The sequence below is a fragment of the Simochromis diagramma genome, unplaced genomic scaffold, assembly GCF_900408965.1.
Source record: "Simochromis diagramma unplaced genomic scaffold, fSimDia1.1 OVJJ01000419.1, whole genome shotgun sequence".
Classification (NCBI taxonomy): domain Eukaryota; kingdom Metazoa; phylum Chordata; class Actinopteri; order Cichliformes; family Cichlidae; genus Simochromis; species Simochromis diagramma.
Window position 1 is genome coordinate 1206486 of NW_024387244.1, and position 20057 is coordinate 1226542.

The 20057-nt window shown below is 42.7% G+C and overlaps 2 protein-coding genes across 4 annotated transcripts; both read right to left on the reverse strand.

Moving 5' to 3' along the window:
- Positions 1-1199: 1199 nt before the first annotated feature.
- LOC120747041 (muscle-specific beta 1 integrin binding protein) lies at positions 1200-14478 on the reverse strand. 2 transcript variants are annotated; one of them, XM_040052612.1, is made up of 9 exons: positions 14468-14478; positions 4420-4574; positions 3629-3719; positions 3012-3060; positions 2583-2757; positions 2072-2143; positions 1886-1992; positions 1705-1790; positions 1200-1486 (listed from the first exon to the last, which is right to left on the reverse strand). In XM_040052612.1, exons 2-8 carry the CDS (start codon positions 4443-4445, stop codon positions 1705-1707), a joined length of 606 nt encoding a protein of 201 aa, XP_039908546.1. In that variant the 5' UTR covers positions 4446-4574; positions 14468-14478; the 3' UTR covers positions 1200-1486. The 2 variants fall into 2 exon arrangements, with proteins under 2 accessions (XP_039908546.1, XP_039908547.1); XM_040052613.1 differs by lacking the exons at positions 3012-3060; positions 14468-14478 and having other exon boundaries at positions 1205-1486; positions 4420-4438.
- On the reverse strand, positions 7529-19534 carry atcaya (ATCAY kinesin light chain interacting caytaxin a). Of its 2 annotated transcripts, XM_040052610.1 has the most exons (13): positions 18455-19534; positions 17251-17350; positions 15617-15675; positions 15249-15503; positions 14755-14922; positions 14078-14180; positions 13842-13973; positions 13426-13512; positions 12821-12919; positions 12559-12594; positions 12269-12337; positions 12112-12164; positions 7529-9405 (listed from the first exon to the last, which is right to left on the reverse strand). In XM_040052610.1, the coding sequence occupies exons 2-12, from the start codon at positions 17325-17327 to the stop codon at positions 12131-12133; spliced, it is 1119 nt and encodes a 372-aa protein (XP_039908544.1). In that variant the 5' UTR covers positions 17328-17350; positions 18455-19534; the 3' UTR covers positions 7529-9405; positions 12112-12130. The 2 variants fall into 2 exon arrangements, with proteins under 2 accessions (XP_039908544.1, XP_039908545.1); XM_040052611.1 differs by lacking the exons at positions 17251-17350; positions 18455-19534 and adding an exon at positions 16638-17220.
- Positions 19535-20057: the final 523 nt, after the last annotated feature.

The window sequence follows — 20057 nt, forward strand, 5'->3', positions numbered from 1 at the left end:
AGTCTTCAATGTCATCTCAAATCAACTGATTATTGATGACAGATTATTAAAACTCAAATCAAAACTGATTTTGGAACGGATAAAGCAGGCTGACATTAACTTCTGGAACGGCCTTCTGAAAGCCCGCCACGACGAATGGTCCAGTATCCAGAAGAGAATATGCCAGAAGCTTGTCAATCATCTAGTCAAGTTGTAATCCATTAATATTAGTGGGGCTGTAAGTGTATATTTAAACCTGCATGGAAAAGCACAATATGAAATCAAAATAGACCAAATTCTTGTTTTTAAGTCATTAAAGCTGTACGATCATTTCACCCTGGGGAAAAAAGTTCAAAGAAACCATTAAAAGGCCATCAAGCCATTTATGGAAACTGACCACATCTGTACTCAGAGCAGCGGTGTCCAAACCCAGGCCTCGAGGGTCCTGCAGGTTTTAGATGTGTCCTTTATCCACAGCTGATTGAAATGGCTAAATGACCTCAACATGTCTTGAAGTTCTCCAGAGGCCTGGCAATGAACTCATGAGTCAGGTGTGTTGACCCAGGGTGAGATCTAAAACCTGCAGGGCACCGGCCCTCAAGGCCTGGAGTTGGCTACCCCTGCTATAATGGGCTGGACGATAGTAGAAACCCTTCACATAATGCAATCTGTATAACTGAGAAAATTAGTTTTATAAAAATGTTAAAATTCAAATTAAATAAAAACATAATTAGAAATGTAGAAAAAAAAAAAAAAAAAAAAAAAAAAAAAAAAAGTACAAACTGGGTGCTGAGCAACAAACATCCACCACGACCATAGCTACATCCATGTTTCCTGTTTATTTAAAAAAAAAAAGAAAAAAAAAAGCCCCCCAAATCCTTATAAATTTACATTATATACTTAATCTCTTCCAAATAAGGCAGTAATCTGTGTCACTGAGCTGCTTCTTTAAACACAGAAAGATTCATTTTCATCCTCCTTACATAATGCTACACAACACATAATGCTGCTGATTTTAGAACGGCCCAGCACACGGTCATCAGTTTCACACTGCAGGCCTGCTTGAATAGACCCTGGCAGGCTTATTAAGAGCTCAGCGCAGTCACAGCTGTAGGATTTAAGATGAAAGGCAACAAGCGGCATTGATAACATTCAGTATGTGATCCAACACCAACGTCATCTGCAGACGTTTTATGTCACTGTGACAGAAACAACAACACGTTTGTTCCCTTCAACAGCAAATAATGCTTTTATTGACAGGTGAATGTGGCTGGCACATAAAAGGTCCAATACAAGCTGTTTAATGCAATGGTAACGAGCAGTTCAACAATCACCTTCACAGAAATAACTAAAACATTGATCATCAGAAAAATGATAAAAAGACAACGATAAGTTAACATTCATTCGTCCATTTACAAAAAAATGAATATTACAAAAAACCTTCATAAAAAAAAAATCACTGGGTCTATTTACAGATTGTGTACAGGTGTGGAGACGAGTCCTCCTGCTGCAAGACACAGAAAACAAAACTGTTAAGTCTGCATACGCCACACTTAATGTTTTCATCAACATTTGTACAGGTTGTATGATGCATCTACTTCTTCAAAATCTGAATGTTTTAGCTGTACAAACAACTGAATTGTTCCCAGTAGGAGACAAATGTCTAAACTTGTGTACGGTTTATGACGTTAGTGACACAGTGGCACACTCCCTCCACCTCCTTACCTATAAACGATTGAGCAGGTTGTTCTGAATGTCTTCATACACCTGGCTGTAGATTTCCTGTTTGGATTTCAAGCCATCGAGGTACACTGCAAAGAAAATGATTTAGTCATACGTTTAATGCTTTTACTCCCAACATACATGGATGACAAAGATGTCCTCACATAATCCAGCTGCTACATACCGATATTCAAGCCACTGTCCTCCATCTGTTTCCTGTGTTTCAGGTACATGGGCCACACGTGGCCATCGAACAGGCCGGGAGGGTCAGGGACGGTGTACTGTCTCGTACTGAAAGTGACAAAAATACAGTGAGAACTTCCACTTGAAAAGAGGAAAAACAGTACGAGTGAAATCTTTCATTGTTCACCTTCTTCTCCTCTTGCACTCCTCGTAGGGTATCGAGATGTAGTAGCACTTGTCGAAGACGTCCAGCAGGGGCCTAGAAGGCAGACAGAAAAGTGACGCAATGATGTCCAAGGAGTTCAGTTATGCAACTGTTCAGACGGCGCCTTATCTACACCTCTGACAGTCATCACTAGCGCACTGAACACGCAGCGGCGTCAGAGTTGCACCTCGACAGCATCTTTCTGCTGAAGGCCTTATCTCTAACTGCAGGACCTGCCTGAGCTGGCCACGTGGGCGTCACTGAACACGACTGAGTGGTAAGCACGCTACACCAACACGTGACACGGCAGAAATCATACCGCCTAATGTGTGTCACACACACACACACACACACACACACACACACACACACTTTATTTTTTTATGAAACCCAGTGGTTTGTAGATAATTAACTGACTGACTTCAAACAAATGTGCTCACAGTGTGAACAATACTTCATTTATTAAAGATATGAAAGTCTGCTTTAAACCTACGAGTAGTTGTAGAGCAGGAAGCCCTCCACAATCAGGATGTGGATCTGCTCGTCGGTGTTGGCCAAATCAGAGGAAGAAGACAAAGGGACACCGTGAGATCTGGCAAACTTCACCGGGTTCTCAATCCAGGCTTTTATCGTGTTGGTCATGGCCTCCATATCCAACGCCGTGATAACTATAAAGAAAGATTGGAAGCGAAAAAAATGATGGAAAGAAGAGAGAAAAAGATTAGAACAAACCCAAGCAAACAATGTAATTTATTGGATGTGTGTTTGTTGTTTGCGAGCTACTGAAGGCTACAATAAACTTTTGATGTGCATGATTACGGTTGTGTGCAATTATGGATTGTGGAGGTAAACTATGTTAAAATGGGCAGCTATGTGGATATAAGATTAATGAGTCACTGGCAGTCTTCGGGTGAAGTCTTACCATCCCACTGTTTAAAGCCGTCCTCCCCGACTTCTATCTGATCGGGTTTCTGAAATAACAGTGACCAATAAAACACTGCTGCAACCTCACAGCTCTGAACACTTGCAGATCCCACTCACATGCCAGAGTTATTAAGGCCAAAGAAGTGAGTACAGAGGGTACACAGCAAGGGGCATGCACAAAACAAAGCAAGCCGTTCACACAAGTATGCAGCTGTGACTAAACTGGGGGGGGGGGGGCAAAACACATCATCTAATGTAGTAGTGCTTATACAGAGAGAAATAAGAAAAGACTCAATGACAAGAGAAGTTGATGTTAACAGCTATCTTAAGAAAATGTAGATGAGGAGTATAAATGGAGAAATTCAAGGATGTGGGGAAGGGAAAACAAGACCGAAGCAGTGAGGCGAGACAACAAGGGAAAGACACAACTCTGGATCTAATCTGGAGAGCAAAAAGTGGGGGGATGGGGTGGGGTACCACTCAGGGAAGCCCTCCTATTTTGTTGAAATGCAAATATCACGCAGTGTCCAAAGAGGAGAAAGCAGCATGGGGAAAAAAAAACAAGAAAACAAACAAAAACAAAAAACCGAAAACAATCCACTAGCTTACACTCACCTTGAAAAAGTCATCTTGATGCACGACACAGCAGTTGGGCAAAGTCTTGATCAAGTTATTTGTCAGAGTGGTTTTACCACCATTAGTCACCCTGTAAACACAAAGGCACAGGGTGATAAAAATACCCGCTATCACCACAGCAAAATTAATGACCTTCCGTTAGCTTTATGGCAGCGAGTATTTATGTATTATATTGAGCTTTGTTAATATTCAACATAGTAAATTTGTGTACATTATTAAAAGGAAACAAATGAAAACACAAAAACTCTGGGAGCAAGTTAAGTTTAAATGTGTTACATTTAAATATTAAATATGTTGCACAATAACAATAATAATAATAATAATAATAATATTATTATTATAAGTGTTATGGCAACACTAAACTCAGATCTCCCTCCACTTTTGAGCTGACCTCGCGGTGAATTTTCAAAAGTCCCGCTCGATTTATAACAACAAACCGACCGGACCGGATGTCACTTTGAACAGGTTTGTGGCGGGCAGCTGATAAACACGCGGCCAAAAATGATAACATCTATGAATCTGAGACAAACAATCACCATTACAAAAAACAAAAACCCTGAAGCACCAGTTTGGCAAAAACAAACCTGCACCAGCAATAACGTGAACTGCAGCACACAGTGCAGTCAGAGCATCGTCGCAGCGTGACCCTGCTCCACTGTCACTGAGTTTAGTCGACTTACATCAGCCATTTTTCACGTTAATGGATAAAAGGAAACGTTAAAACCGTGGACTTGGTAGTTAAATGAATGCGATAAGCTAGCCAAACTTACCCGCCAATTCCTATAATGCACTTCATCGTCTCGCTTCTTCCGGACAGGTCTCGTTCAAACAGTCACGAACAACTTTCACCAAGAACGAAAATCCCAAATTTTAAAAATAAGAATTTTAAACGATCCAAAAATACTTCCGGAAACTTTCCGTTTCGCTCTCAGCGTGTTTCTCTGTAGTACTGCGAGCGGGAGGCGCGCTAATTTATATCCAGCCCGAGCTCTACAACGTCACAGCGAACGTGGGCGTGGTGTGTTCTCGTGGTCAGGCGTGCTCGTGCTCTTTTTCCACCTCGTGCTACGTGCCGTCAGAGCCGTTCTGTGTGTACCTTTTTAGCAGCCAATCAGCAGCGGGCAGAGCGCCCAAACCCCTCGCCGGCCAATCAGAAGCCGGTAACTTTCACCCATTTCCTTATTGTCTCCTCGCTCACTGATGTCCATATGAGAGCCAGATGGTGAGGCGCTCGTACTATTCCATTCAGCATCTAATCCACCTGCAGAGTCAGCGGCCTGTGGAAAACTACCATTGATGGTGTCAAATGGATGCATAAAAATAACACTAATATTTTACAGTATGGTCATGTGCTCGGGTGAAAGTCAAATTAGGAGGAATAATAATAATTAGAACGTCATTGAACCTAGTTAGGGGTGACAAATTAAAGGAAAAACGTGACACAGTCAGTACAACATATGATTTTCTTTAATTTGATGTTTTGACGATAGTTGTAGAAAGCAAGTACTGTTTCATTTACCTGATTTAAGATAATAAAACCATAATTATATTAATACTAAGCCATGGCAAAATGCCCACCCTCTGAAAACTGGAGTCTGGGGTTCTGCTCCCTATAAACATTTCAGTTTTTCCTTTATTTTATCATACTTCAGTGAAATTTTAAGAACAAAATGCTGGGACCATAATTTGTCTGCTACTAATGTTCATTAAATTAAAAGCAGCCACAGTAGATCATCTGACTCTTTGGCATGAGGAGCAATATGCTTCTTGTCTCTGACTAATTTTCAAACTGAGGTTGTTGATAATATATCATCCCAGTGAGCATTCATGTGTGAAGTGTGTCAGATGGTAAAAATGGTAAATGGCATGTATTTGTATAGTGCTTTAGTCAGGAGTGTGAGGGCAGCGTGAGCTCCATTGTGAGCCAGCGAGCAGCACCTACATTAAAAAAAACTTAATTAGGACGAAGGAGAAGTCACAGGTTCAGCTGTGAAGTGGAGCATGCCTGATGTTTACTTTCTGCCACAAATGTTCTTGCTAGGTTGTGTCATAAATGAGGTAAGAGACAAATGAGTGAATATTTCAAGAGAACACGTGGAGGTTCTAGTAGATGTGAATTACAGCCTTCATAAAGTGCTGTTTATGGCCTTGATCTGTTTCCCAGTACGTGTGTTTGTGTCCACGTGCACGCTGAGGCTCAACAGTCGACAGTGAACATCATAAAGTTGTGATGGGCGAGTCTTCTAGCTGTGTTGCAATTACAAGTCTTCCTAGATCCAAGAAAACGAGGAAACCTTCACATGAGTGTCTGCAGTCTTCAGCAGCTACAGGCCATCCCTGCAAGTGGGAGGGTCACACTGTAAATCCAGTGTGAGCTGGTTTGTGTAACTTTAAACTAACAATTACACCAAAGAGCCATCCATGAACATAGTTATGGTACACTGTAGACTCCAGATAGCTAGGACAGTTTGTACTCTTAATATGCTACTGTGAAACTACTGTTTTATTAGCTCTGAATTTAAGGCCAAATCAATGTATTGTTTCCATATATTTTGACATATAATAGAAATTAAGGGCAGGAGATGAATTAATAACATTGGCAATGGTTTCATTAAAGTCAATATTTCAGTAGATACGAGGTAAGTTGGCTTTTCAGCTTACAGCATCTTAAAATAAACATTTTTTTTTAAATGTCTGTATCACTGCAGAGGCGAGGCCATAGATTAAGATATATTAGTATGGTCTGCTTTGATTCATCATGGCGTTGATTCAACAGGGTGCAGGAAACATTCTTCAGAGAATTGGGTCCATATTTATTGATAGTAGCGCGCACATCCCAAATGTGCTCTACTGGATTGAGATGCGGTGACTTTAAAGGCCACATGATCACAGTGAACTCACTGTAATGTTCAAGGAACCAGTTTGAGCTTCGTGACACAGTGTGGTCATACAGGTCTGGACATGGGCAGGAACAACAGACAGGTAAGCAGTTTTATTTAAACACTGCTCAAACCTTTGGCTCCTTAGTGCTAAACTAAGGAGCCAAAAGCATGCCAAGAAAACGTACCCCACACCACCATCACCACCAGCATGGATCATTAAAACGAGGCAGCGTGAGAGGAGTAAACAGTAATGGCCTACACCGCCAGCTATCAGCCACCTATAATGACACCTCGGCACATCTGAATAGATCCTATGATTGCAGGGTGGGACAGTGTCTCACAAACTGTTCATACCTTGGCGGTAACGACCGTTAGCTTGTTAAATGATTAACAGAGGGTCAAAGATTCTCAGAAGCACCTCGAAGGGGAGAATCCCACCACGGGTTAAATGATATCTGGAACTAACGTTTAGTTGTTTTGGAACTGAAAAGGTCTCTTAGATTGAGAGAGAGAGACAGAAAAAAGTCCACTTGCTCAAAGAATGACCTGGGTGACTGAGAAACCTACACAAACATCTTCTGTTGTCTAATTTTAGTAAGCCGTGGTGACCGTAGCCTCAGTTTCCTGTTCTTTGCTGACAGGACTGGCACACCATGTGCTCTTCTGCTGCTGTAACACATCTGCTTTGCATGTGCACTGAATCGGTGCGACGTACATCTCAGGGAGCAGGTATACCTAATGATGTGGCCAGTGAGTGTATATTGTACATGTAAACACTTTTCAGAACTGTCGTTGCATCACGTCACACACTACTGTTTTGGTGCTGAGAAAGAGTCACCCTGTTACACGTTGTTCTGTGAAAAAGCCGCCACACACCCACCTCCATGTGACACCCAGGAAGTCAAGCCAATATTTGCAAACAGCTCAGAGAACATACAGTAGTTTAACACGCACGTAACCAATTTAAGCCCAGGCAGTGCTCTAAGCAACAAACAGAGAACATATGATGAGGAACAATTTATTCAGTCATATTTACAGAAACAATCATGGAAGCTTCAGGAGAGTGAAACAGTTCATATGTGAGCAAACATTTTACAGCAGGTATGGTCGGTTTATGGGTTGAAACATTACAGATTTTGTGCTTTTATAGTCAGAATGAACAGTTTATGCACGAGTGTGACTCAAATAAAAAACATAACCAAAAAGTAAAATGCTACACTGTACATTCCTTCATTTTTCCAGATTTCCCCGAAGCATTTGGTTCGACAATAGGCACTCGGTTCAACCAACAAACGACCAGCGAGAGGCGTCCCCCTCGCAGAATGAAGACGGGACGCCGCCAGGTCGGGTTTGCCAGTGAAAAACACTCTTAAAGGATCACAAAAAGAAAAGTTCAAGCTTTTTGTCCAACTTTGCCACTCTGGAAAGGCAACAGAAGAGGAGTAAAGTAAGTCGGCACTTTATAAACAGACTTTTCATTGGTCAGATTTTCTGTACCAAAAATGCATAAGAATGCCCACAACCTACAAAAACACAAGTCATGCTAACAACAGCTCAAAATGCATAAATCTATCATAGTCTTAAACTACGCAAATTCAATAGTGCAAAACATACGAGCAGTTTACAGACAATCAAGTCATGAAGTCCACACAGAAGTGATCCTATGCTTCAGTCTTCCTGCTACAATAATTTGAAAAAAATGGAAGACACAAAGAACCAGAGTTAAACCGTCCAGAGGTGCTGACACTGCTGACCACTGAGGACGTTTCTGAATGACCAAAACATTCACTCATTAATCTGTAATTAAATTCAGACGTATTAATTGCGACCCCCTCCGAGAGAAAGCTTCACTGCTTCATGTGCAGTTTGTCAAACTTTGTCTGCTTTATGTCTTGACTTTCATCACATCTTTACAGAATCTGTACAAATTTGTTGTAGATACTTTGCACACGTGTTAGTATTACATTTATGGGAACCTGTAATATGGAGTTTAGCCAAAATATTATCTAAATACAAAGCATTCAGTGTTGTATGAAGGCTGTTTATGTGACTATGTTACACAAAATAAACAATATATTGCTTGAACTTACCTAAATACATTTTACAATCCACAGGGACTCCTGTAGATTTTCCAGTACGGGTCACAAACTGCAGTAAGCGCTCACGTTCCTGCCTTTTCTTTTCAACACTCAGGATGACTGAGGCACATAATGACACCGGGTACAGAGCGGGTGGAGGCGATCAAAGGAAACTAAAGGACCCCCGCACCAGCAAACGTTAGCACATGTTGACATGTCAGAACAGCATATGAGAGCGCTTCAAAGGGCCTTATGATGCAGCAGCTATGAGGTAAAAAAATAAAATAAAGCATCTGGTACATTGGAAAAGCCTTGTTATCTACATCTGACGCACACGACATTCACATGAACCGGCACGAATATAAATGTGAGTTTGTTCCAGTGGTCTCGTACTGACCCAGATCTCAGTTAAAGGAGCTTCAAGTGTTTTTAAACTGTCACGATTTTCAGGTAATTTTGCCCTCATTAACTTCAAGCCTGTAATCTCTGACTCGAACAACGAGAAACAAGGAGGCTCATTATAATCCAGCACGAGCTCCCTAACAGCAGATTAAAGAATGAACGAATCGAGCAGCGGTTTCAGGTTTTAAATCAAATCTGGTAACAGAGTAGTGACTTCATTTAGTGTGGCCATAAAACCCCTCTGGGATAGAGGAGGGGAGAGTTCCCAGTGGCATTATGGGACGGAGCATTTATTTTGTTTTGATCGGACAACGACGGCACAAATCGTCAGCGGGATGATGACACGAAGCTTGTGTAGACTTGCTGGACGTTCACGCTCCACTTCAGGTGAGCCCTGCACAAACAGAAAAGAGCACAAAGAACTATCATGTCTGCACAATAAAAACATGTAAGTGTTATTTTAGACAGTGCAGCTGTCTATGAGGGACAGAAAAGGCCCACACTGTGTTTGTCTAAGGAGTAAAAAGCCAATTATTTTGGAACGAAGGAAACAAAGACGGGACTTGTGCTTCTAAAATCTTTTACTATCAGTCACTTTTTGTAGTTAAACTGACAAGATTATACTTAGTGGTCAGTTCATTAGGTAGAACGAGTTGGATCTGCTTTTTGCTTTCCGAGCAGCCTCGGTTCAAGGTGCTGGAAGCATTTCTTAGAGATGTGGGTCTATACTGACACAATAACATCAGACAGCTGCAGTAGATTTGTTGGTTGAACATCCATGATGTCCATCTCCCGTTCAAACACATCCCAAAGGTGCTTCACTGCACTCGAATGGTCTCCGCAGTCACCAGATCTCAATCCAGTAAACTTGTCATGTTCAAGAAACTAGTTTTGAGTTTTGTTGCACGGCACATTATCCTGTTGTAAGCACCCATATGCAGATGGGTCCATTCATGCTGACAGGCCATCCCCCACACCTCCATCACTACCAGTCTGCACCACTAATATGAGGCAGGATGGATCCATGCTCTCGTGGTGTTTTTGCCACATTCTGACCCTACCAGCTGAATGTCACTGCAGAAATCAAGACAAAACACTCGCCCAGCTGACAAAACACCCAAACACAAGCACTGCACACTGCACAGCATACACAGTCTATGCAGTGAGGAATGCTTGGACCGTTACACAGACCTACTCCACATATGCATAGCACAGCACAGGAGAACCACCTCAGTAGGACGAGATTCAGCTGGATATCTGCGCTTGTAAAAGAGGGAGGACATGTTTGGTTATGCTAATGTTCCCATTTTGGAGCAAGAAGACAGAGGAGACATTTTCATTAAGTATAAATCGTTTAACAGCGATGGTGCCTTACAGCATCAGGAATCAGCCACCCACAATGCAGTTTTGGAGTCTCTTTGCAAGCCGATTCAACCCACGCTCACATAATGAAGAGCGCGATGGAGCAAAGTCTCATGAACAATTAACAACTTGGTGGAAATGACCCTTAACGACTTGCTTCATTAACAGTGGGCCAATAATTCCCAGGATTATGTCCAAAGGGAGAATCCCACTAGAAATTGAATACCAAGGATTTTCCACCAGTTGTTTTTGAACTGAAAAAGGTTCTTGAATACGAGGTCCAGTTTCCTTTTCCTCAAGCGCTAAAAACTGACCCAGGTAACAGAGAACGTACACAGACAATCTGCTGTGGTCCTGTTTTGGCGAGCCTGTGAGAACCGTAGCCTCGGTTTCCTGTTCACAGCTCACAGGAGCAGCAGTGTGGTCTTCTGCTGCCGTGTACCACCTGCAGTGGTTATTTCACTTACTGCTGCCTTCCTATCAGCTCACAGATGTCTGGTCATGACCTTTGACCTCTGGCATCAACAAGGCATTTTACCCACTTGTATGGGTTTAAACTTCAGCAGTTTGACTCGACTACGTCAACATGCCACAGTGTATCGATCTACTGCCACGTGATTGGGTGATTCGAAATTTGCATTAAGGCAGTTGAAGGAGTGTACCTAATGAAGTGGCCTGTATGAGTCTATGATGGGTCGACCTAAACTAAAAATGATCTCTTTTCAAGTAGTTTTATAAAATTGACAAGAATCTCGCTTCTGCACCTCAGTGATGTGTAGCATTAGCACACAGTCTCTCTGAGCATATCAGCCGGACAGTCACAGGTCACTACTCTATACAACCTCCAGCCACCTGGTTTCTACCAGCACGTGCTGCCACATTAGCAGCCTGTTAGGATATTATCGATTAAAACAAACAAACTATCCACTGAAATTTTAGCCTGAATCAGGTTCTGTACAGGAGTTATCTACCTGACAATATGACTTAAAATGAACAGTATTAACCTCTTCAGTCAGCCATATGTTGATGATAAAAACACCAAAATTGTTTGAAATCCAGGAAACTTCATCCAGAGATACAGCACAAACTGTGTAAGGCTAAAGTTTGGTGAAATATGTAAAATACCCCTAAAATGTAAAAACAAAGCAAAGTTTGTTCCCTCATCACATCACTTAAATGACGTGGAAGATACAGAATATGTACGTGACCATCAGCTGGGTTAAGTTAACACAAAATATGAGATTATAAGAATCCCTGAAGTACACGAGAAACTGAGAAATGTTGTTTCACAGCTGTAACTTTAGAAAGCAGAAAAGAAGCTGCACCAGACAGAATCAAGCAAATGTAGAGAAAGAAACACTGAAGGAGAAAAGCTCAGCTAGTGACAGAACCTCAGTATTTAAAGGCAGCGAAGAAGCACACATCACACGAGTACCAACTCACACCGTGCAAACTGTGAAACTGCGTCCTGCTCAGTTCTACTTTTAGCACCAAAGCAATCAGATGAATATTTTTTCAGTTTGTGACCCTGACAATGTGCAACAGACGGACCTGTCCAACCATCATAGAACATTAATCCAAAATTAGGACACATCATAGACCCAGAGTGTTTATGTTTACTTCTATAAACATAAACTGGAATCTGTTGTCACGTCTGCAGAGGCTTAATGGGCGATGCGGTAAACTCGTGTGAGAGCAGAGCACCATCTTGTGGCTGAAATAAGAAGTGCAACGTTACCTTCAAATCTCCGTCCGTCTCAGAACCCTTGACCTACAATCATTGATTTTGGCCTGAAAAATAAAAGTAAAGGTAAGAGCTGTGAAAACGAACTGAAACCTGATGAGCTTCTGAGTTTGTTGTCACACATTAAAATGTGGTTTAAGAGGACCTCTACCTCTCAGACTTTTTCACGGGCTCCTGTGGGGCTGGATGCTGCTGCTGCTGTCTCTGCTCCTGCTCAATCCTACACACACACACACACACACACACACACACACACACACACACACACACACACACACACAGTTACATACACAGAGTTAATAGATGGGAGACATGTGTAGCCAATTATCCAGTTCTAAGTGCTTAAGCCACTCCTAATTCTGCACACAGTTATATGTATATAATAATATGCACGAGGTTGGCGCGTAATGCTATTTAAAACTGCACAAAGCTATATCTTACCTTTCCCTCCGCGCTTTAATCCTCTCCTCGTCAAATCTGAAAACGAGAGGCGCTGTTACATCCTCACATCACACAGTAAATCCTGCCATCTAAGTCCTCTTTTTAAGAACTGGGGTAATAATCTTATTTTACATTTATTCAAACAGCAGTCTTGTTCTCGGTTTGGTTTAAATGAGTAATAACTTTTAAAAAAAGAAAAAAGGATTAACCGCTGCCTGCAGGTAAAGCTCACGTTCTCCATCTAGCGGTCACAGATACTTACTGCACCACACACTCGGGGACATGGACGTGCTCCATGGGCACCATTTCTGCCAGTTCGTCCAGGCTGTGGACGTACTGGATCTTATTCATGAACTTCACACTGCAGAGGACGAGAGGAAAGCAACACAACAGTTGCACAGATACATAAAAAGACAAACAATAAAAAAAATCTGCAGCAAACAGATCCACGCTGTCAAACTGATATTTTAAATGAGAAACAGATTAAAGTTATTATAGTCGCTCTGCGTCAGACCTCCCGTCTCAGGGATGTTTCCTTTCCTGCACATTACACTTCATTCTGCTCAACCCGGCTTTATACTTACTATGAAATCTTGATTTTATTGTATTATTCTGTAAAATTAACCCATTTACCCATATGGGGACATTGTAGTTAGTAGCAACTATGTAACAAAGTAACAAGTGAGCTTAGTTTATAGACTTGACAGGACTGTCTGATCTCAAATAGCTATCAGAAAAATAAAAAGCACATCCCAAACAAGGACTCAGTTCTCGGGAGGTCAAAAGACATCGTGTGGCCTGTATCGATTAACCTTCAGGTCTTAATGGAAAACGTGCAGTGTTTGATATTCAGCTTGTTCGTATCACCTGATAAAAGGCCTCGATATAGCCAGGACGGTGCGTATAAACCACGTGGGATGAGCAATGACTAGAGACTTCAGGTTCTTCCTCAATCTGCCAGAAAACAGAAAGAAAACGTTTGTTAACAGAGCTGCATCGTTGTTCACACGTTTATGCTTTGTGTGTGTGTGCTTAAAAGTTTATTCCAATTTTATTCCCAACTGCCAAACAGGACTCAGAGCCATCGACAAGCTTTCGCTGACTGACAGCTTGAGAAAACTTTTATTTCTCTCCCTTTCATATCTGTCAATATCAGCATCGTGTATGTGGGATGATGGAGATGAGCCAGAGTTCAGCGCTGATGTGGACATCTCCAAAAAGATCTATATAAAGAAATTCTCAATACGCTAGATATCAATCAATGTATTGAACTTTTTTCTGACCTTCTGTCGATCATTTGGTAGCATTTCTTCAGCCAGCTGATGCCAGGCATCTTGTTCCGAGGAGTTGCTCCGTTCATGTAAATAATCAGGTAATCCTCGGCAACGAGCATCTCCAGACTGCTCACCACATACCTGGAGGGCACGAGAGTTATGATTTCCTGTTGGGTGCAGTTCAAAATGTGTTGACATACAGGGCTTAAAAGTGCGAGTAAGTTGGCTCTGACTGAGAGACGCACAGGAAGAGGTTTTCCATGATGTAGTGGTAATCTGCACAGCTGCTGTCAGGCAGGTAACAAGCAGAAAACACAATGATGGCATTCAGGCCTTCGCCGTAATAACCTGAGGAGAGAGAGTTTAAGATTACTGTCATGGAAATCTTCACAACAAACCAGAGGAAACATATTGAATCTTTAAACTGAGACATTTTACTACTTCCTGAAAGTCATTTTTACACATGACTGGTTATAAAGAGAGCATCTTAGTTTCACCAGTTTGCAAAAAATGCATCTACAAAACATAAAATTGTGAAGACTTTGAATATCTCATCCTCTACAGTACATTATATCACCAACAATTCATAAAACCTGGAAAAATCTCTGCAAGCAGGCAACAAGGGGAAAGTTCACGATGAGCACACACGATCGTCAGGTGTTCAGGCGTCAGTCTGTCATGGAAATCACTGCATCCACAAATCACTGCCTGTGTATATATATATATATATACTATATCCAGGTTTTTCTTTCTGTGTTTAAACATTTGATCTGTTTTCTATATTCTACTGTGCATAAAATAAGACTTTATGAGTTTTGTGAAGCACTGCATTCTGTCTTTATCAACATTTACACAACGTCCCAACTTTTTTGTTTTTAAAGGATTGTTTTATTGCTAATTGAAAGCTTTTTCTGACTCTCACCTCCGTGTGTGATGACCCGAAGGTAAGGCCTGATGACCTGCATGTCGATGCGATGTTCCTGTTCTCCGATGATCACTGTTCTCCAGAGGCGTCCGTTGTTCCCATCCTCGCCCACCTCTCCGGATCTGTCAACGGGATTTGCTTTCGCTGATGCCACCGGTGTGTCATCTGGGCACGAACAGAGTTATGCTGAATCATTTTAGTCGAAGGGAAACATTAATCATAATATGTGTTAGCTCCTTTTAAGTTAGGTTGTGTTACAGATCCTTTCCTTTTGCAAAGTCTCTGTAAAAATCGACATGTATTAGTATGTTTAGGTTAAAGAGCACGGTGTAACTTCTCAGCTGACATTTTATGGTACGTGCATGGATACATGTAGTGAATTTTCAGCTTAAATAGCAACAAAAAAACCCTTTTAAGTTCAGCCTCAGTTAGCTTTTTGAAGCTGATGGATTAATATCAGGAGTAAAAACAGCTGTTATGGATCTGCTAACCTTCCCACTCCAGGTCATTGCCATTCGTGATGAACTCGAGTGAGTCGGTTTCATCTGGAGTGTCGATGTCGTCAACGTTTATGTCCAGGTCATCCGGCGTGTCCAGGAAGTCATCTGACAACAAAGAACCTTCACTTTGATCCAGGGAGAGGTTCATCTCCGGGGCGATCAACGTACGCCTCTTCCGGTGGGATGAGGACACGCCGCCGCCGCCTCCTCCTCCCGGTGAGCTCACGTTCAGGGAGGTAGGATGAGCTACAGTGAGACCAGAGGGCAGGAGGAAAGAGACTGTGATTCATGCCACACAGAGAGGGGTTTGTCATCAATAATGATCATTCGGTGACCCCCGACTTGTTGGTGTTACTTACAGGTTCTGTCATCTGTGAGACCACAGGAGGGGTCCATGTCTCCGTACTCTGGTAGTGGTCTGGTTGGAAACATGCATACACTATGTAAGCATCTAGCGCTGTGTTTGCCCAATCTATTACACGACAGAGAGGAAGTTATGATGCTGCAGAGAGTAAAGGTTCAGCCACACAGTACAAAAACCCATCATTTTTCCTCAGCTGAGATAAATGCATCCTAAAGCACGCCCTACTTTGTAACTATGACCTCATAACAAAATGGATCCATGTGATTAGGACCGTGTTAAAAGGTCCAAGCTAGGCGTGGGTGTTGTCACTAATCTGGCTAAGCGCTGAAAAGAAGAGCACGCAGAAGAGGATAGAGATGGTTATTAACTTGTCGCCGGGGAGAGACGAAGATTACAGCGCCGCCGGGCAGGGTGTGAGTCAGAGCGGATGATGGAGGGGTGGAGAAACAGTTTGCATGCAAACAAAGTGTCTGCATTTCTGCTTCTGTTTACACTCTGCACAGAAGGAGGAGAGGATGGGAGGACATCAACATCGTCCTCTTCTTCCCTCCTTGTCAAATGTGTCTAAAGCAGAAAAAGCAAGCAAATGGGGGCAAACGTGCTTGCACCTGCATGTGTTGTCTGAGGAACAACCGAGGAGCTGAGTGCGCAGCTGTGCTCTCACTGGTTAAAAAAACTGGGAGGAGGAGAGAGCTCTAGCGCAGTGTTGTTGAGCAGAGAGGGTCTTAGCTGCATTCCCGTGAAAGCCAACCGTCTCATCCTCCCATTCGCGGGAGGACAGTTGTGTGACAGTGCGGGCTCCTCCTGAGCCAACAATCAGGCTTCAGCCCACAGAAACAGACACTGTGCCTCTATTCCCCGAGGACCCCTGCAGTGACTACTGATCCGCCGCTTCCTTTGTCACAAATGAAGCTCTTTTTTTTATAGAAATGCAAACTGACGAGGGGGGCGAGCTCAAGCTCATCTGTTTATGTCTGCATTATCTCTTAAGATCAGCACGAACCACTGATGCTTACCTTACGGAGACAGCGCGGGGCTGCTTTTGTCCAAGCCGATCCTTAATGATCTTTATCTTTTACCTCACACACCTCTGTGTTTGGGCTCATTCCCTGTCCTCTCAGCTGGTGTGAGCCAAACCGGAGCAGAGCATCACTCTGATTCTTCTTTAATAACTGACTGACCCTCCGTCTTTAACCACAACCTGCCACCATATTCCTGAACTGGTGTTGTTGATCAGCGACTGCCGTTGCGTCACATGACGTTGCCCGACACCGCTTCCAAGACGGCGCTGCACCTGCTCCCTGGCTTCCTGCCTCCCCCATCCAACAAAGGAGGAGGGGAAAAGGGAGGAGGAGGAGCAGGAGGAGGAGGATGGAGCCCAGTGCTGATTTTCATCACACTTTCCTGCCACTTATTTTCTGCTCATTAAGCTCTGAATTTCAGCCACTGCTCATCAGATTCCCATAATTATAAACAATATCGCAGATCTTATCCTGTTGTGGAAAATTACCAATCAGCTGAGGATTTAAAGGAGAATAAGTGGATTTTTTTTTAATCTTACAATCAGTTTTCATCATCACATCAACACGACCGCGCATTAGATGCCTTTAAAAAGTGGAAGGATCATACCTGGGGAAGTCTTCATCCTGCCACTCGTCTTTTACTTCCATGTTCTCCATTCGTAGAGTCGCCTCTGTGGTGCCCATCCCTCAGAGAGGAGAGCAGGGGCCTGGAGGTGTGCAGAGAGTTTTTATGAGCAATAGCACTCGCAGTCACAGACCAAAGGTGTCACACATTGCTGCACTGCAGGAACATGTGTTTTGGCCTGTATGCTGAGGGAAAAGTCAGATTTCTCCCAAATAATTGACTCTCTTTCATTATAATTAGGGGGCTTAAGTCACTGCAGCTCACGTGGTTTTCATCCCCCCGGCCCACCGGAGCACATGTGAGAGGCATGTGACTGGATCGGACTGAGCTCGCTTTTCTGCGCTCAGAAATCCTTCAAAAGTCAAATATGAAAATTGACTTTGGCCTCGCCTGGAATTCCACAGGCAGACGTGGAGGACAAAACTGACTCCTCTTTAAGTCTACCACACCTCTGCTTTCTCAGGCTTCCAGGCACTAACACCATTAAATAGAAAACCTGAAAAGCATGAATTAATTTGTGCTTAAGAGCTTAGAGAGAAATCTCAGTCAACTGCACGAGTCCTAAAGTTCTGCTTTCCTCATGCTTTTCCGAGCCTGTTCCACAGAGTGATGGAAGCATTTCCACTCTTGGGTTGCAGGTTGCACTTAGAAACAGAATGAAAAGGTGTGTTTAGCCACAAAAAATGTGCTGTAGTACAACCAGCCCCAGTGCGATGATGACATTCAGCTGTGCATACCGAAATAATAGCAACACTGTGATATAATCGCTAGGAGTGGTGTGGTTTTGGCAGCAGCACTTGTGGCTGTGTATGAAATGGAAGGCAGCCAAATAACTAACAAAGGAAATAATTTGTTTCCACATGTTTTGTTTTATTATGCACAAGAAAAATTCTTGTGTGGAGGCAAGCCAGCAGGCGTAAATTGCAAAATCATGTTTATAAAAAAATAAATAAACACCATGTAACTGTGAGCGGGTTGTTTCTTCCTGGTCTTCAAATGAGAACATCAACGATTTCTGCAAAGCCAATCAGCACCAAAAGGTGCAGTAAAATGGCTCCACAGCCTTTCTAGGTCACCCCAAGTGGAGCATCCAACAGAAAAGATTTCTCACATTAACGGACAATCGTGCATGCGTGTGCAAGCTGTGTGACCGTGCATAAAATAAATGCAAGGATGTTAAACTCACACGAGCGGCGTGAGATCTCCCGATGTGGAGCGTCTTCGTCGTCCTCAGTCACAGATGCAAAGATTTGAGGGGAGACCGCCCCGCTGCTCCACATCAACAGAAAAGCGTGGGTCAGTCTAGAATTCCTCCTCCTCTTTCTCTCTCCGTCTCTCATTCATTCGTTCGGATTCACGCACGCGCACTTGTGCACGGACACAGTCATACACTGTCCTCGATGTCCGCGGCTCGCCAGCAGCAGGTGTCTGAGGACAGGGGGCACCTCTGTTCTGGACCCCCCTCTCCTCTCCTCCGCCTCTGGTCACCTTTGTTGGGGAAAGACTGGCCGTGAAGAGCGAGCCGACAGCCTTGCCTCTCAGCTCTTACTTCCACACCACCGAGACACAAAATTCCTTTAATGGGAACGCATCTGCTCTGGCATCGTGATCTCTCTCTATATATATATCGACCCCCCCTGTCTTCTCCCTTAATGTGGACCCAAATACCTTTGGAGAAGCTTTTTCTTCTCACCACAGTATCAATTGAAAAGCTTCTTTGGGCTTCCACTGTATTTACATTCCTCCATGGAAGTAGCTTATTTATCCCTGCAGCAACTTGGGAAAAATAAGCACCAGCCTCTGTCTCCTTTTAGTCCCATCAGATAATCCTGCTGTTGTTTTCAGTGGTGGTCTGTGTGGCTGCTGTTCCCTGGCAACAGCATCTCTCTCCATCCATAGCCTCTCTTCAGCCTCTATGCCTCCTTGCTCGTGCCTCTTTCATACCTGCTACCCCACAACATGAATTATTCAGACCCTTACTTCACTTTCTGCCAGCCAATCATATCACCCCTACAGCTTCACCGCATACTATGGCTGAAAATACTTGTTCTGCACATTCCTAAAAGGTCTCTTTTACTCTGTCCATAAGGCCTCGTGAGTAATTACCCGCGAGAAAAAGCTTTTAACAAATATTTGTGTCCCTCTTATGCATAATAAGGGTTTTCCTCTTTTTTTTTTTTTTGTTGTACGGATCCTGAGCTGATGCCTTTAAAACCCTCAAGGTCAAACGATGCTTTTTTAGCATCGTGGACATAGTGCACCTTTATACGAAACGTGCAGAAGAGCTGAATGTGATGGTGCTTGGTATGACTCACCCCAGGCAGCTGGGTTAACATTAGACTGTACCTCAATTATCAGAGGCACGCAACACCCGTCCAATCACCCAGCCATTCACACCCAGAGTATTAAGCAAAGCGAGAGCATTCACTCCAACGTACTTCCGTCTCCGCTAAAATTTATTTATTTACGTATATATCAATTAATCGTTCATAAAATTGGGATAACAAATAATAATTATACAAATCAGTACAAAATGTAAAACAGATAAAAAGCAGAAAAGAGAAGGAAACAAATTAAAGCAGTGCCTTTACTAAAGCATAAAACTGGAGTTAATTAGTTAAATTGACTTTTTTTAATTACAGTTTTTATAAAAATATGATCTGTTTGTTGAAATTGAAAATAAGACCAGATCCAAAAAACTATATGTAGGGCATTAAGTTTGTGTGGGGCAAAGGAGAACATAAATAAAAAATAAAAAATAGTAAGTTGTGGATGTCACTAGATTGTCA